Below are 18,346 nucleotides of genomic sequence, written 5' to 3'. Positions count from 1 at the left end.
TGGTCATTTTCCAACATTCTATAGACTCTGGATCAGTTCCTATGGACTGGAGGGTAGCTAATGTAACCCCACTTTTTAAAAAAGGAGGGAGAGAGAAAACAGGTAATTATAGACTGGTTAGCCTGACATCAGTAGTGGGGAAAATGTTGGAATCAATCATTAAGGATGAAATAGCAGCGCATTTGGAAAGCAGTGACAGGATTGGTCCAAGTCAGCATGGATTTATGAAAGGGAAATCATGCTTGACAAATCTTCGAGAATTTTTTGAGGATGTAACTAGTAGAATGGACAAGGGAGAACCAGTGGATGTGGTGTATTTGGACTTTCAAAAGGCTTTTAACAAGGTCCCACACAAGAGATTAGTGTGCAAAATTAAAGCACATGGTATTGGGGTAATGTATTGACGAGGATAGAGAGCTGGTTGGCAGACAAGAAGCAAAGAGTAGGAATAAACGGGTCCTTTTCAGAATGGCAGGCAGTGACTAGTAGGGTACCACAAGGTACAGTGCTGGGACCCCAGCTATTTACAATATACATTAATGATTTGGACGAGGGAATTGAATGTAATATCTCCAAGTTTGCAGATGACACTAAGCTGGGTGGCGGTGTGAGCTGAGGAGGATGCTAAGAGGCTGCAGGGTGACTTGGACAGGTTAGGTAAATGGGCAAATGCATGGCAGATGCAGTATAATGTGGATAAATGTGAGGTTATCCACTTTGGTGGCAAAAACAGGAAGGTGACAGATTAGGAAAAGGGCAGGTGCAACGAGACCTGGGAGTCATGGTACATCATGGTACATTGAAAGTTGGCATGCAGGTACAGCAGGCGGTGAAGAAGGCAAATAGCATGTTGGCCTTCATAGCGAAAGGAATTGAGTAAAGGAGCAGGGAGGTCTTACTACAGTTGTACTGGGCCTTGGTGAGGCCACACCTTGAATATTGTGTACAGTTTTGGTCTCCTAATCTGAGGAAGGACATTCTTGCTATTGAGGGAGTGCAGCGAAGGTTCACCAGACTGATTCCCGGGATGGCAGGACTGACATATCAAGAAAGACTAGATTGACTAGGCTTATATTCACTGAAATTTAGAAGAATGAGAGGGGATCTCATAGAAACATATAAAATTCTGATGAGATTGGACAGGTTAGATGCAGGAAGAATGTTCCTGATGTTGGGGAAGTCCAGAATCAGGGGTCACAGTCTAACGATAAGGGGTAAGCCATTTAGGACCGAGATGAGGAAAAACTTTTTCACTCAGAGAATTGAGAACCTGTGGAATTCTGTACCACAGAAAGTTGTTGAAGCCAGTTCATTAGATATATTCAAAAGGGAGTTCGATATGGCCCTTATGGCTAAAGGGATCAAGGGGTATGGAGAGAAAGCAGGAAAGGGGTACTGAGGGAATGGTCAGCCATGATCATAATGAATGGTGGTGCAGGCTCGAAGGGCCGAATGGCCTACTCCTGCACCTATTTTCTATGATTCTATGTTAACCACCTTATAGAAACATAGAAAATAGGTGCAGGAGTAGGCCATTCGGCCCTTCGAGCCTGCACCACCATTCAATATGATCATGGCTGATCATTCACCTCAGTACCCTTTCCTGCTTTCTCTCCATACCCCTTGATCCCTTTAGCCGTAAGGGCCATATCTAACTCCCCCTTGAATATATCCAATGAACTGGCATTAACAACTCTCTGCGGCAGGGAATTCCACAGGTTAACAACTCTCTGAGTGAAGAAGTTTCTCCTCATCTCAGTCCTAAATGGCTTACTCCTTATCCTAAGACTATTTCCCTTGGTTCTGGACTTCCCCAACATCGGGAACATTCTTCCTGCATCTAGCCTGTCCAGTCCCGTATTTGTTCAATTGGTCTGCCATTTCTTTGTTCCCTATTATAAATTCATCTGATTCTGACTGCAAGGGACCTATGTTTGTCTTCACTAATCTTTTTCTTTTCACATATCTATAGAAGCTTTTGCAGTCAGTTTTTATGTTCCCGGCAAGCTTCCTCTCATACTCTATTTTCCCCCTCCTAATTAAACCCTTTGTCGTCCTCTGCTGAATTCTAAATTTCTCCCAGTCCTCACGTTTGCTGTTTTTTCTGGTCAATTTACATGCCTCTTCCTTGGATTTAACACTATCCTTAATTTCCCTTGTTAGCCACGGTTGAGCCACCTTCCCCGTTTTATTTTTACTCCAGACAGGGATGTACAATTGTTGAAGTTCATCCATGTGATCTTTAAATGTTTGCCATTGCCTATCCACCGTCAACCCTTTAAGTATTACTCACCAGTCTATTCTAGCCAATTCACGTCTCATACCATCGAAGTTACCTTTCCTTAAGTTCAGGACCCTAGTCTCTGAATTAACTGTGTCACTCTCCATCTTAATAAGGAATTCTACCATATTATGGTCACTCTTCCCCAAGGGGCCTCGCACAACAAGATTGCTAATTAGTCCTTTCTCATTACACATCACCCAGTCTAGGATGGCCAGCCCTCTAGTTGGTTCCTCGACATATTGGTCTAGCAAACCATCCCTAATACACTCGAGGAAATCCTCCTCCAGCGCATTGCTACCAGTTTAGTTATTTGTATATAGATTAAAGTTGCCCAATATAACTGCTGTACCTTTATTGCATACATCCCTTATTTCTTGTTTGATGCTGTCCCCAATCTCACTAATACTGTTTGGTGGTCTGTACACAACTCCCACTAGCGTTTTCTGCCCTTTGGTATTCCGTAGCTCCACCAATACCGATTCCACATCATCCAGGCTAATGTCCCTCCTTACTATTGCATTAATCTCCTCTTTAACCAGCAACACCACCCCACCGCCTTTTCCTTTCTGTCTATCCTTCCTAAATGTTGAATATCCCTGTATGTTGAGTTCCCAGCCTTGGTCACCCTGGAGCCATGTCTCCGTGATGCCAATTATATCATATTCGTTACTTGCTGCCTGTGCAGTCATTTCATCCACCTTATTATGAATACTCCTCACATTGAAGCACAGAGCCTTCAGGCTTGTCTTTTTAACACACTTTGCCCCTTTAGAATTTTGCTGTAATGTAGCCCTTTTTGCTTTTTGCCTTGGGTTTCTCTGCTCGCCACTTTTACTTTTCTTCTTTCTATCTTTTGCTTCTGCCCCCATTCTACTTCCCTCTGTCTCCCTGCATTGGTTCCCATCCCCCTGCCATATTAGTTTAACCCCTCCCCAACAGCACTAGCAAACACTCCCCCTAGGACATTGGTTCCGGTCCTGCCCAGGTGCAGACCGTCCGGTTTGTACTGGTCCCACCTCCCCCAGAACCGGTTCCGAGGAATTTGAATCCCTCCCTTCTGCACCACTGCTCAAACCACGTATTCATCTGAGCTATCCTGTGATTCCTACTCTGACTAGCACGTGGCACTGGTAGCAATCCTGAGATTACTACCTTTGAGGTCCTACTTTTTAATTTAGCTCCTAGCTCCCTTAATTTGTCTTGTAGGACCTCATCCCGTTTTTTACCTATATCGTTGGTACCTATATGCACCACGACAACTGGCTGTTCTCCCTCCCCTTTAATATGTCCTGCACCTGCTCCGAGACATCCTTGACCCTTGCACCAGGAAGGCAACATACCATCCTGGAGTCTCGATTGCGGCCGCAGAAATGCGTATTTATTCCCCTTACAATAGAGTCCCCTATCACTATCACTCTCCCACTCTTTTTCCTGCCCTCCTGTGCAGCAGAGCCAGCCACGGTGCAATGAACTTGGCTGCTGCTGCCCTCCCCTGATGAGTCATCCCCTCCAACAGTACCCAAAGCAGTGTATCTGTTTTGCAGGAAGATGACCGCAGGGGACCCCTGCACTACCTTCCTTCCCTAGTGTTCATCTACACTATTAAGTGGCCTACCGCTTAATGTGTACACCCTTTCCCAAAGTGCATCACCTCACATTTCCCCAAATTAAATTCCATTTGCCACTGCTCTGCCCACCTGACCAGCAGATTGATATCCTCCTGCAGCCCATGACTTTCCTCTTCATTATCAACCACACAGCCAATTTTAGTGTAGTCTGCAAACTTCTTAATCATACTCCTTATATTCAAATCTAAATCGTTGATATATACCACAAAAAGCAAGGGTCCCAGCACTGAGCCCTGCGGAACCCCACTGGAAACATCCTTCCAGTCACAAAAACATCCATCAATCATTACCCTTTGCCTCCTACCTCCAAGCCAACTAGCCACTTTGCCCTGTGTCCCATGGGCTTTAACCTTCATGACCAGACTACCATGTGGGACCTTATCAAAAGCCTTGCTAAAGTCCATATATACTACATCGTACGCACTATCCTCATCGACCCTCTTGGTTACCTCCTCAAAAGATTCAAAAAAAATTCAATCAGGTTAGTCAAACATGACCTTCCTTTAACAAATCCGTGCTGACTGTCCCTAATTAATCCTTGCCTTTTCAAATGCAGATTTATCCTATCTTTCAGGATTTTTTCCAATAATTTTCCCACTAATGCGGTTAAGCTGACAGGCCTGTAATTACTCGGCCTATCCCTTTCTCCCTTGTTAAACAAGGGTACTACATTAGCCCAGATCCAAAGAGGACTGGAAAAGAACTCCAGCAAATTTCTCAAACATGATTTCCCTTTCATAAAACCATGCTGACTCTGTTTGATTGAATCATACCTTTCCAAATGTCCCACTACTGCTTCCTTAATAATGGACTCCAGCATTTTCCCAATGACAGATGTTAGGCTAACTGGTCTATAGTTTCCTGCTTTCTGTCTGCCTCCTTTTTTAAATAGGGACGTTACATTTGCGCTTTTCCAATCCTCTGGGACCTCCCCAGAATCCAGGGAATTTTGGTAGATTACAACCAATGCATCCACTATCTCTGCAGGCACTTCTTTTAGGACCCTAGGATGCAGACCGTCAGATCCAGGGGACTTGTCCGCCTTTAGTCCCATTATTTTACCGAGTACTACTTCATTGGTGATAGTGATTGTATTAAGTTGCTCCTCCCTATAGCCCCTTGATTATCCACTATTGGGATGTTTTTAGTGTCTTCTGCCGTGAAGACCGATACAAAATATTTGTTCAAAGTCTCTGCCATTTCCCTGTTCCCCATTATTAATTCCCCAGTTTCATTCTCCAGGGGACCTACATTTACTTTAGTCACCCTTTTCCTTTTTATGTACCTGTAGAAACTCTTACTATCTGTTTTTATATTTCGTGCTAGTTTACTTTCATAATCTATCTGCCCTCTCTTTATCATTATTTTAGTCGTTCTTTGCTGGCTTTTAAAAGTTTCCCAATCCTCTGGCCTCCCACTAGTCTTGGCCACATTGTATTCCCTTGTTTTCAATTTGATACCCTCCCTTATTTCCTTAGTTAGCCACGGATGGTTATCCCTTCTCTTACAGTCTTTCCTTCTCATTGGGATATATTTTTGTTGCGAGTTATGAAATATCTCCTTCAATGTCTGCCACTGTTCATCAACCGTCCCACACTTTAATCTATTTCCCCAGTCCACTTTAGCCAACTGTGCCTTCATACCTTTGTAGTCTCCTTTATTTAAGCTGAGGACCCTGGTTAGAGAACCAACTTTCTCACCCTCCAACTGAATTTGAAATTCAACCATGCTATGGTCACTTATTCCTAGAGGGTCCTTTAGTACGGGATTATTTATTAATCCTGTCTCATTACACAGTACCAGATTTAAGATAGCCTGCTCCCCGGTTGGTTCTGCAACGTACTGTTCAAGGAAACTATCCCGGATACAATCTATGAACTCTTCCTCAAGACTACCCTGACCAATTTACTTTGTCCAATCAATATGAAGGTTAAAATCGCCCATGATTATTGTCATTGATTTATTACAAGCCTCCATTATTTCTTGATTTATACTCCGTCCAACAGTGCAGCTACTGTTAGGGGCCTATAGACTACGTCCACCAGCAACTTTTCCCCTTATTATTCCTTATCTCCACCCAAACTGATTCAACATCTTGATCTTCTGAGCCAATATCGTTTCTCACTAACGCACTGATCTCCTCCTTTATTAACAGAGCTGCCACACCTCCTTTTCCTTTCTGTCTGTCCTTCCAAATTGTCAAATACCCCTGAATATTTAGCTCCCAGTTTTGGTCACCTTGCAACCACGTCTCTGTAATGGTTATCAGATCATACCCACCTGTATCTATTTGTGCCGTCAACTCATCTGTTTTGTTACAAATGCAGCGTGTTTTTTTCCCCATTTTTTCCTGCTTTGAACCCACTTTCTGATTCAGTTTTATGTTTATACATTCTGTCCCTTCCTTGCACGCTCTGGTTATCATTTCCCCCAGTGCAACCCTGCTCTCTTTCTTTTTCCTTATTTGACTTTCTAAATTTCCCCTCACCTGAACCCTCCCGGCCCCCACACCCCAACTAGTTAGTTTAAAGCCCTCTCTACAGCCTGAGTTATTCGGTTCGCCAGGAGGCTGGCCCCAGCCCGGTTCAAGTGAAGCCTGTCCCGACGGAACAGCTCCCTCTTACCCCAGTACTGGTACCAGTGCCCCACGAACCAAAACCCATTTCTCCCACACCAGTCTTTGAGCGGCATGTTTAACTCTCTGATCTTATTGACCCGATGCAAATTTGCTCGTGGCTCAGGTCGAAGTTCAGAGATTATTACTGTTGTGTATGGAGAAAGAGTCAGGCTGAACACTGTGAGCTCAAAGTAAAGTGTGACCTTAGTCTTTTATTGCAGGTCTCCAGAGTGCCTCTCCAACCTGTGAGGCCGCCTTAAATACCTGTGCTCCCAAGTGATTGTGGGATCCCTTGAGACTCCAGGGGATGAGCCCTCTGGTGGCTGTACAGAGCAAATACAAGTCCACGTATATAACAATTACCTTTGTGGTTCTGCTTTTTAATTTGGCCCTACCTGCTCACACTCCCTCAGCAGAACCTCTTTGTTCTATCTATGTCGTTGGTACCCACGTGGACCACAACAACTGGATCTTTCCCCTCCCACTCCAAGTTCCTCTCCAGCCCTGAGGAGATTTCCTTAACCCTGGCACCGGGCAGGCAACACAGCCTTCAGGACTCTCGCTCTCGGCTGCAGAGAACTGTATCTATCCCCCTAACTATACTGTCCCCGACCACTACAACCTTTCTTTTCACTCCCCCCACTTGAATGGCCCCCTGTACCATGATGCTGTGGTCAGTTTGCTCACCCTCCCTGCAGTCCCTGCTCTCGTCCACACGGAGTAAGAACCTCGAACCTGTTGGGCAAGAGCAAGGGCCGAGGCTCCTCCATCACTCCATCCTGGGTCCCCCTACCTTCCTCATCCTCCTGTCCTTGACCGCTAGCCAAATCTGAGTTAGTGAACCTAAGGGGTGTGACTACCCCTGGAACACAGTGTCCAGGTAACCCTCCCCCTCCCTGATGCGTCGCAGTGTCTGCAGCTCGGACTCCAGCTCATCAACACGGAGCCCAAGTTCGTCGAGCTCAGGCACTTGCTGCAGACGTGGTCACCGTGGATCAGACTGGTGCCCACCAGCTCCCACATGTTGCAGCACTGATACATCATCCGTCCTGCCATCTTAATGTATTTAATTAGATTTAGTTTTTAGTTATTAATCCCGGCCCCTAATCTAAGGCCCTTAACTTAAAGCAAGAAAAGAGAGAGAAAAACTCATCAACCAATCACTTCCCTGCCTTTCTGTGACGTTGCATATCATCACCCTGTTCTCCTTTGTCGCCCCCTGCCCCGCCCACGCTACACCCTGCGGGGGAGGGGGAGTGGGAGGGGCCACTCCCTGCGGGGAGGGGGAGTGGGAGGGGCCGCACCCTGCGGGGGTGGGGGGAGGGGGTCCGCTCCCTGCGGGGGAGGGGGAATGGGAGGGGCCGCTCCCTGCGGGGGAGGGGGAATGGGAGGGGCCGCTCCCTGCGGGGGGGGGGGGAGGGGGAGGGGCTGCTCCCTGCGGGGGTGGGGGGAGGGGGGGCCGCTCCCTGCGGGGGAGGGGGATGGGAGGGGCCGCTCCCTGTGGGGGAGGGGCTGCTCCCTGCGGGGGAGGGGGAATGGGAGGGGCCGCTCCCTGCGGGGGAGGGGGAATGGGAGGGGCCGCTCCCTGCGGGGGGGGGGGAGGGGGAGGGGCCACTCCCTGCGGGGAGGGGGAATGGGAGGGGCCGCTCCCTGCGGGGGAGGGGGAATGGGAGGGGCCACTCCCTGCGGGGGGGGGAGGGGGAGGGGCTGCTCCCTGCGAGGGTGGGGAGGGCACTCACTCTTTTATCCCCGCTCCCTTTGTCTTCCCTCCGAGGTCGGTGGGGGTCAACTCATCTATTTTTTTACGAATGCTGCGTGCATTCAGATAAAGAGCTTTTAATTTTATCTTTTGACCATTTTCTCCTGCTATGGCCCCAGTATCTGATACACCTTTATGTTATACATTCTGTCCCTTCCTGTCACGCTCTGGTTATCATTTCCCCCAGTGCTACCCGGCTCTCTTGCTTTCTCCTTGTTTGATTTTTTAAATTTCCCCTCACCTGAACCCCCCCGCCCACTATTTAGTTTAAAGACCTCTCTACAGCCCGAGTTATTGGATTAGCCAGGACCCTCGTCCCAGCACGGTCTAAGTGAAGCCCGTCCCAACGGAACAGCTCCCTCTTGGCCCAGTACTGGTACCAGTGCCCCACGAACCAAAACCCATTTCTCCCACACCAGTCTTTGAGCCACATGTTTAACTCTCTGATCTTATTGACCCTATGTAAATTTGCTCGTGGCTCGGGTAGTAATCCAGAGATTATTACTGATACACTCATAATAAAGGATGAAACTGAGTACTGTGTACAATGAGCAAGTGTGACCTTGGCTCCTTTAATAAGACTCCAGAGTGCAGGTACCTTGTGGGTGTCCTGCTTATATACCATGCTCCCAAGAGATGCTGGGATCCCTTGGGACACCAACAGGTAGGCCCTCTGGTGGTGGTGTGATACAGGTTGCAAGGGGTTAAATGCATAATATCACTCCCTCATAAAGTTAATAGTACACTTATTTACAGGGTGAGACGATCTGGGGCTTTGCGCTCCCTTGTCAATCGTCTCGGGACAAATGCGGATGTGGGTGGGTTGGTCAGTTCTTCACTGGGCTGCTGGGCAGTCGGCCTTGCCGGGCTGCTGGGGATGGTGAGTTCGGCTTCGTGGTCAACCGTGATGTCGATTGTCACTTGTCAGTCTGTTGGAGGGTCGAAGTTGGTGGTGTCCTCTTCGGGTTGTTCGTAGCTGTTGGTGAACCGCAATTTGATTTGGTCCAAATGTTTTCTGCACGTTAGTCCATTGGCCAATTTGACCTGAAACATCCTACTCCCCTCTTTGGCTATGGCCGTGCCAGCGAGCCATTTGGGACCATGTCCATAATTGAGTACAAATTTGCACGGTTATGGTACACACTTTGTTGATGCCGCCTGTCCTCCACATGATCATGGAGATCAGGGTGGACAAGAGAGAGCCTTGTTTTGAGCGCCCTTTTCATGAGCAGCTCGGCTGGGGGAACACCGGTGAGCGAGTGGGGTCTGGTGCGGTAGCTGAGCAGGACTCGGGACAGCCGGGTCTGCAGGGAGCTTTCCGATGGTCTGAACTGCCCGTTCTGCCTGGCCATTGGATGCGGGCTTGAACGGGGCAGATGTGACGTACTTGATCCCGTTGCGGGTCATGAATTCCTTGAATTCAGCACTGGTGAAACATGGCCCATTGTCGCTGACGAGGACATCAGGTAGGCCGTGCGTAGCAAACATAGCTCGTAGGCTTTCAATGGTGGCCGTGGACGTGCTTACAGACATCATTGCACATTCAATCCATTTTGAGTCAGCATCCACGACAACCAGGAACATTTTGCCTAGAAATGGGCCCGAATGGATCCTCGACCACGTTTGGAGGGCCACGACCACAAACTTAGCGGTGCCTCTCTGGGTGCATTGTTCAGCTGAGAGCAAGTGCTGCACTGGCGCACGCATAACTCTAAATCTGAGTCGATGCCGGGCCACCACACGTGGGATCTGGCTATGGCTTTCATCATTACAATGCCTGGGTGGGAGCTGTGCAGTTCACAAATGAACGTATCTCTGCCTTTCTTGGGCAAGACCACACAATTACCCCACAACAGACAGTCCGCCTGCTGGGACATTTCGTCTTTGCGCCAGTGGAATGGCTTAATCGCCTCCTGTATCTCCGCTGGGACACTGGACCAGCTCCCATGGAGGGCACAGTTTTTTTACCAAGGACTGTAAAGGATCCTGGCTGGTCCAGGTCCTGATCTGGCAGGCTGTAACGGGTGACTTTTTGTTTTCGAATGCATCCATTACCATGAGCAAATCCACAGGCTGTGCCATTTCCACCCCGGTGGTGGGCAATGATAGCCGACTGAGAGCATCTGTGCAGTTCTCTGTGCCCAGTCTGTGGCGGATTACACGTTTGTATGCCGACAGCGTGAGCGAACATCTTTGGATGCGGGCAGAGGCATTAATGTTAATCCCTTTGCTCTCAGAGAACAGCAATATGAATGACTTGTGGTCAGTTTCAAGCTCAAACTTGAGGCCAAACAAGTACTAGTGCATTTTTTTAACCCCGTAAACTCACACCAGAACCTCTTTTTCAATCATGCTCTAGGCCCTTTCGGCCTTGGACAGACTCCTGGACACATAAGCGACCGGTTGCAAAATCCTCGATTCATTAGCCTGTTGTACCACACACCCGGCCCCGTATGACGAGGCATCACAAGCTAACACTAATCGTTTACAAGGGTTATACAGGACAAGCAGTTTGTTAGAACACAACAGATTTCTGGCTTTCTCAAAAGCAGCCTCATGTGAATTCCCCCATACCCAGTCGTCTCCCTTGCACAGTAGCACATGTAGGGGTTCTAGCAGGGTGCTTAACCCGGGTAGGAAATTACTGAAATAATTAAGGAGTCCCAGGAACGATCGCAGCTCCGTCACGTTCTGTGGTCTCGGAACGTTCTTGATGGCCTCCGTCTTGGCGTCGGTGGGTCTGATGCCGTCTGCCGCAATTCTTCTTCCCAAGAACTCAACCTCCGGCGCCAGGAAAACACACTTCGAGCGTTACAACCTAAGTCCCACGCAATCCAACCGACTAAGAACCTCTTCCAGATTCTTCAAGTGCTCCATGGTGTCCCGACCTGTAACCAATATGTCGTCCTGGAAAACCACGGTGCGAGGAACCGACTTTAGCAGGCTCTCCATGTTCCGTTGGAAGATTGCCGCGGCCGACCGAATCTCGAACGGGCACCGGTTGTAGGTGAACTGACCTTTGTGCGTGTTGATGCAGGTGAGGCCTTTCGAAGACTCCTCCAGCTCCTGCGTCATGTAGGCCGAGATCAGAACCAACTTGGTGAACGTCTTCCCTCTAGCCAGGGTCGCAAATAGGTCGTCTGCCTTGGGTAGTGGGTCCTGCAGCAAGAAACGGTTAATCGTTACTTTATAGTCCCCACAAATTCTGACCGTGCCGTCCTCTTTAAGTACTGGGACAATTGGACTAGCCCACGCGATGATGCCTTCTCGCTGCAGCCTGTCCAGCTCAATTTCCACTTTCTCACGCATCATATATGGTACCGCCTGTGCCTTGTGGTGGATGGGTTGCGTGCCGGGAACCAAATGGATCTGCACTTTCGTTCCCGAGAAGCTTCCGATGCCTGGCTCGAACAATGGTGGAAATCTGCTCAGAACCTGGGCACATGAGGCGTCATCGACGGACGAAAGCACTCGGATGTCGTCCCAGTTCCAGCGGATTTTTCCCAGCCAGCTTCTGCCAAACAGTGTGGGGCCATCCTCTGGCACGATCCACAGCGGGAATTCGTGTATTGCTCCATCATAGGAGACTTTGACTTCTGCACTACCAATTACAGGGATTAGTTCCTTGGTGTAAGTCCTTAGTTTGATGTGAATGGGGCTGAGCTTGGGTCTGTGTGTCTTGATGCACCACAGCCTGTCGAAGGTCTTGTTACTCATTATGGACTGACTCACAACCGTGTCCAGTTCCATAGATACAGGAATTCCATTCAGTTCAACTTTCAACATTATTGGTGGACATTTCGTGGTGAATATGTGTACCCCGTACACTTCTGCCTCCTCAGTGCAAGTCTCTAGTTCAGCCTGATCCACAGTGGATCGATCTTCCTCTGCAACATGGTGGTTTGCAGGGTTTGCAGCTCGTCTGCACATTCGCTGGAGGTGTCCCATTGTTCTACAACCGTTGCACGCATAGTGTTTGAAGCGGCATTGATGGGCTCAGTGATCACCTCCGCAGCGCCAACAAGGTGTTAACTGCCTCGCATTAACGCTTGATGGCGGACTCTGGGTCATCTGAGATCGGGCCACAGCAGCCGGCGTGTACGTTCTGCCCTGTACATTTCTGCTCAAAACCGACGTTACTTTGTGCACAGTACTGGCCGAAACCTCTTTACTCTGCAAAATCTGTTTGGTGTTGTCGCTGGTGGACTTGAGTGTCTGGGCTATCGTTATGGCTTTACTTAGATTCAGAGTTTCTACAGTCAACAGTTTGCGAAGGATCATCTCATGGCCAATGCCCAATACAAAAAAGACTCTAAGCATTTTTTCTAGGAATCCCTCAAATTCACAATGTCCTGCGAGGCGCCTTAGTTCGGCGACGTAGCTCGCCACTTCCTGGCCCTCCGATTGTTGACACGTGTAGAACCGATATCTCGCCATCAGAACGCTTTCCTTAGGATTTGGGTGCTTCCGGACCAGCGTACACAGTTCTTCATACGATTTGGTTGTTGGTTTTACCGGAGCTAGAAGATTCTTCATGAGGCCATAGGCTGTTGCCCCACAGACAGTTAGGAGGATCGCCCTTCGTTTGGCAGCATTCTCGTCCCCTTCCAGCTCGTTGGCCACGAAGTATTGGTCAAGTCGCTCCACGAAGGCCTCCCAATCATCCCCCTCTGAGAACTTCTCCAGGATACCAATGTTCTTTGCATTTTTGCGCAGTTGTTTGTTACTTCGTCACCAATTGATACTCATAATAAAGGATGAAACTGAGTACTGTGTGTAATGAGCAAGTGTGATCTTAGCTCCTTTAATAAGACTCCAGAGTGCAGGTACCTCGTGGGTGGCCTGCTTATATACAGTGCTCCCAAGGGATGCTGGGATCCCTTGGGACTCCCTCTGCTGGTAGTGTGATACAGGTTGCAAGGGGTTGAATACATGACAATTATTTTTGTGGTTCTGCTTTTTAATTTGGCCCTACCTGCTCACACTCCCTCAGCAGAACCTCTTTGTTCTACCTATGTCGTTGGTACCCACGTGGACCACAACAACTGGATCTTTCCCCTCCCACTCCAAGTTCCTCTCCAGCCCTGAGGAGATTTCCTTAACCCCGGCACCGGGCAGGCAACACAGCCTTCAGGACTCTCGCTCTCGGCTGCAGAGAACTGTATCTATCCCCCTAACTATACTGTCCCCGACCACTACAACCTTTCTTTTCACTCCCCCCACTTGAATGGCCCCCTGTACCATGTTTACATTGTACATTAATGATTTAGACGAGGGGATTAAATGCAGTATCTCCAAATTTGCGGATGATACTAAGTTGGGTGGCAGTGTGAGCTGCGAGGAGGATGCTATTAGGCTGCAGAGTGACTTGGATAGGTTAGGTGAGTGGGCAAATGCATGGCAGATGAAGTATAATGTGGATAAATGTGAGGTTATCCACTTTGGTGGTAAAAACAGAGAGACAGACTATTATCTGAATGGTGACAGATTAGGAAAAGGGAAGGTGCAACGAGACCTGGGTGTCATGGTACATCAGTCATTGAAGGTTGGCATGCAGGTACAGCAGGCGGTTAAGAAAGCAAATGGCATGTTGGCCTTCATAGCGAGGGGATTTGAATACAGGGGCAGGGAGGTGTTGCTACAGTTGTACAGGGCCTTGGTGAGGCCACACCTGGAGTATTGTGTACAGTTTTGGTCTCCTAACTTGAGGAAGGACATTCTTGCTATTGAGGGAGTGCAGCGAAGGTTCACCAGACTGATTCCCGGGATGGCGGGACTGACCTATCAAGAAAGATTGGATCAATTGGGCTTGTATTCACTGGAGTTCAGAAGAATGAGAGGGGACCTCATAGAAACGTTTAAAATTCTGACGGGTTTAGACAGGTTAGATGCAGAAAGAATGTTCCCAATGTTGGGGAAGTCCAGAACCAGGGGTCACAGTCTGAGGATAAGGGGTAAGCCATTTAGGACCGAGATGAGGAGAAACTTCTTCACCCAGAGAGTGGTGAACCTGTGGAATTCTCTACCACAGAAAGTAGTTGAGGCCAATTCACTAAATATATTCAAAAGGGAGTTAGATGAAGTCCTTACTACTCGGGGGATCAAGGGTTATGGCGAGAAAGCAGGAAGGGGGTACTGAAGTTTCATGTTCAGCCATGAACTCATTGAATGGCGGTGCAGGCTAGAAGGGCTGAATGGCCTGCTCCTGCACCTATTTTCTATGTTTCTATGTTTCTATGTTTCTATGATGCTGTGGTCAGTTTGCTCACCCTCCCTGCAGTCCCTGCTCTCGTCCACACGGAGTAAGAACCTCGAACCTGTTGGGCAAGAGCAAGGGCCGAGGCTCCTCCATCACTCCCTCCTGGGTCCCCCTACCTTCCTCACTCGTAGTCACACCCTCCTGTCCCTGACCACGGACCAAATCTGAATTAATTAACCTAAAGTAACTCCCCTTTCCTGATGTGTCATAGTGCCTACAGCTCGAGCCCATCGACACGGAGCCAAAGTCCCTCGAGCAGCAGACACTTGCTGCAGGTGTGGTCACCGTGGACCTCAATGGGGCCAACCAGCTCCCACATGCTGCAGCCCTCCCATCTCTAATGTATTCAATTAATTACATTTTCAAGTTTTGAATGTTAAATTTTTAATACCGGCTCTTAATTTAAACCAATGCCCAAGAAAAGAGAAAACTGACCAACCAATCACTTCCCTGCGATATCACACTTTGGTTCTTTTAACTTCTTATCTCCCAGGTCAGTTAATGCTGCTCAGCTGACTCACGCTGTTTAAATTGTGCCACTCCTCCTGCTCTCACCATGTTTCTGCTCCAGGTGTGGGCCCAGAACTGCTCTCAGTGCTCCAGGTGTAGGCCCAGAACTGCTCACAGTGCTCCAGGTGTAGGCCCAGAACTGCTCACAGTGCTCCAGGTGTGGGCCCAGAACTGCTCTCAGTGCTCCAGGTGTGGGCCCAGAACTGTTCCCAGTGCTCCAGGTGTGGGCCCAGAACTGCTCTCAGTGCTCCAGGTGTGGGCCCAGAACTGTTCCCAGTGCTCCAGGTGTGGGCCCAGAACTGTTCCCAGTGCTCCAGGTGTGGGCCCTGAACTGCTCACAGTGCTCCAGGTGTAGGCCCAGAACTGTTCCCAGTGCTCCAGGTGTGGGCCCAGAACTGTTCCCAGTGCTCCAGGTGTGGGCCCAGAACTGTTCCCAGTGCTCCAGGTGTGGGCCCTGAACTGCTCACAGTGCTCCAGGTGTAGGCCCAGAACTGTTCCCAGTGCTCCAGGTGTGGGCCCAGAACTGTTCCCAGTGCTCCAGGTGTGGGCCCAGAACTGCTCACAGTGCTCCAGGTGTGGGCCCAGAACTGCTCACAGTGCTCCAGGTGTGGGCCCAGAACTGTTCCCAGTGCTCCAGGTGTGGTCTAACCAGGGTTTGTACAGCTGCAGTATAACTTCTGTCTCCTTGTATATGTATTCTAGTCCTCTAGATATAAAGGCCAGTATTCCATTAGCCTTATTGATTATTTTCTGTACCTGCCCATGACATTTTAATGATCGATGTACCTGGGCTCACAATTCTCTTTGGACAGCCACTGTTTTTAGCTTTTGCCCATTTAGCAAGGATCCTGTTTTATCCATTTTAGGTCCAAAGTGGATTACCTCACATTTGCCGACATTGAAATCCATTTGCCACAGTTCTGCCCATTCACTTAATCTATCGATATCCTTGTGTAATTTTATGATCTTATTGTGATCTTATTAACACATATAAGATACTAAGGGGACTCGACAAGGTACATGCAGAGACGATGTTTCCACCCATAGGGGAATCTAGAACTAAGGGGCATAGTTTAAGAATAAGGGGTCGCTCATTTAGAACTGAGATGAGGAGACATTTTTTCTCTCTGAGGGTTGTAAATGTATGGAATTCTCTGCCCCAGAGAGCTGTGGAGGCTGTGTCATTGAATATATTTAAGGCGGCGATAGATAGATTTTTGAGCGATAAGGGAGTAAAGGGTTATGGGGAGTGGGCAGGGAAGTGGAGCTGAGTCCATGATCAGATCAGCCATGATCTTATTGAATGGCGGAGCAGGCTCGAGGGGCCAAATGGCCGATTCCTGTTCCTATTTCTTATCTTTTTATGTTCTTATGCTTCCATCTACACTGCCTACAATGCCGCCTATCTTTGTGAAATCTGCAAATTTGGATATATGGCTTTCTATGCCATCATCTAAGGCGTTAATAAATATAGTGACTAGTTGAGGCCCCAACATAGATCCCTGCGGGACACCACTAGTCACTCCCTGCCGATCTCAGTACCTGCCCATTATCCCGACTCTGTCTCCTGTCGCTCAGTCAATTCCCTAACCAGGTCAATAATTTGCCCTCAATTCTGTGGGCTTCTACCTGAGTCAACAGTCTCTTATGTGGGACGTTACCAAATGTCTTCTGGAAGTCGATATAACTAACATCCATAGACATTCCCCTTCCATTACTTCAGTCACTTCCTCAGGTTTGTCAGACATGACCTACCCTTTACAAATCCATGCTGGCTCTCTCTGATCAGCCGCAAATTGTCAAGGTGTTCACTCACCCTATCCTTAATTATAGACTCTAGCAATTTCCCCCAAACAGATGTTCGGCTAACTGGTCTATAATTCCCTGGTTTCCCGCTCTCTCCATTCCTGCTTTCTGAGCCTTCCCGAGTGACCCTGACCTTGCTCTGTGACCCTGACCTTGCCCTGTGACCCTGACCTTGCCCTGTGACCCTGACCTTGCCCTGTGACCCTGACCTTGCCCTGTGACCCTGACCCTGCCCTGTGACCCTGACCCTGCCCTGTGACCCTGACTGGCTGTGTTTCCCCGCAGGCAGCCCAGGTTGGAGTTGGTGGATTCCTGGATTGCGGGCCTGTTTACAGTGAGGGGGAGCTTTACACCGATGACGACGCCATGACTCTCGCCCACCAGGAGATTCACCATGAGTCCGACATGGACAGTGCCATCGAGAGTGCCCAGAACTCTGAGGCATCGGACATGGGCAGAGAGGAGGAGAAGGATGGTCAGATGGCCAGCTTGTTCCTGCCGGGCAGAGAACAGTAAGTACCCAAAACCCTGCTCCCCATCAGAGAGAGTGCCCCCTGTGCCAGAGAGAGTGAGCCCTGGGCCAGAGAGAGTGAGCCCTGGGCCAGAGAGAGTGAGCCCTGGGCCAGAGAGAGTGAGCCCTGGGCCAGAGAGAGTGAGCCCTGGGCCAGAGAGGGGGAAACTGTAATGACTCGAGTCTGGTTCCTGTAAACTCACTCAGGTGCAACCTGATCCATCTTTATTCCAGCCCGAGAGTGCCAGCGTGCCAAAGACACCCAGCTTATATACAGGTGACCAAGCACACATGCCACATGCATACAGCCCGATGACCTCCGACCGCAGTGCCCTCTGGTGTCTGGTGACCCTCAAGCATCCATTACTAACAGTAGATATGCGTCTCCATATCAGGTGTGAGCAAAAGCAGATGACTCAGTGCATCGGGGCAATTCTCAGTACCAGGTCTATGATGAATAACATAATCATAGGCAGACAATGTCAACGCCACCTCTGAATACGGGACGATGCATTGGTATTAATACCTTTGTTTTCCGAAAACAATGAAATGAGTGGCTAGTGATCCCTTTCGAGTTCAAAGCGAAGACCAAACAGGTATTGATGCATCTTTTTGACCCCATACACACAGGCCAAAGCTTCTTTTTCTACCATGCTGTAAGCTCTTTCCGCTTTTGACAAACTTCTCGAAGCATACGCAACAGCTTGTAGCTTACCCGACTCATTTGCTTGTTGGAGTACACAGCCAACCCCATATGATGAAGCATCACAGGCCAATACAAGACGCTTACATGGATCATAATGAACAAGCAACTTGTTTGAACAGAGCAGATTCTTAGCTTTCTCAAAGGCTCTATCTTGAGACACACCCCAGACCCAGTTGTCGCCTTTTCTGAGTAGCATGTGCAGTGGCTCTAATAAAGTGCTCAGTCTGGGTAAGAAATTACCGAAGTAGATGAGTAGCCCAAGGAAT

General features: G+C 48.8%; 1 protein-coding gene across 1 annotated transcript in view; it reads left to right on the top strand.

Annotated features, from left to right (window-relative positions):
* Positions 1–18,346, top strand: part of LOC139226879 (rab11 family-interacting protein 4-like) — a 109,447-nt gene that overhangs the window by 44,700 nt on the left and 46,401 nt on the right. Inside the window, exon 2 of the mRNA XM_070857981.1 lies at positions 17,149–17,375. Coding sequence (XP_070714082.1) covers positions 17,230–17,375 — 146 coding nt within the window. The 5' untranslated portion in view covers positions 17,149–17,229. The remainder of the gene's footprint in view (positions 1–17,148; positions 17,376–18,346) is intronic.

This window comes from Pristiophorus japonicus, chromosome 16 (genome assembly GCF_044704955.1).
Source record: "Pristiophorus japonicus isolate sPriJap1 chromosome 16, sPriJap1.hap1, whole genome shotgun sequence".
NCBI lineage: Eukaryota > Metazoa > Chordata > Chondrichthyes > Pristiophoridae > Pristiophorus > Pristiophorus japonicus.
This window is presented reverse-complemented; position numbering and strand designations above follow the sequence as displayed.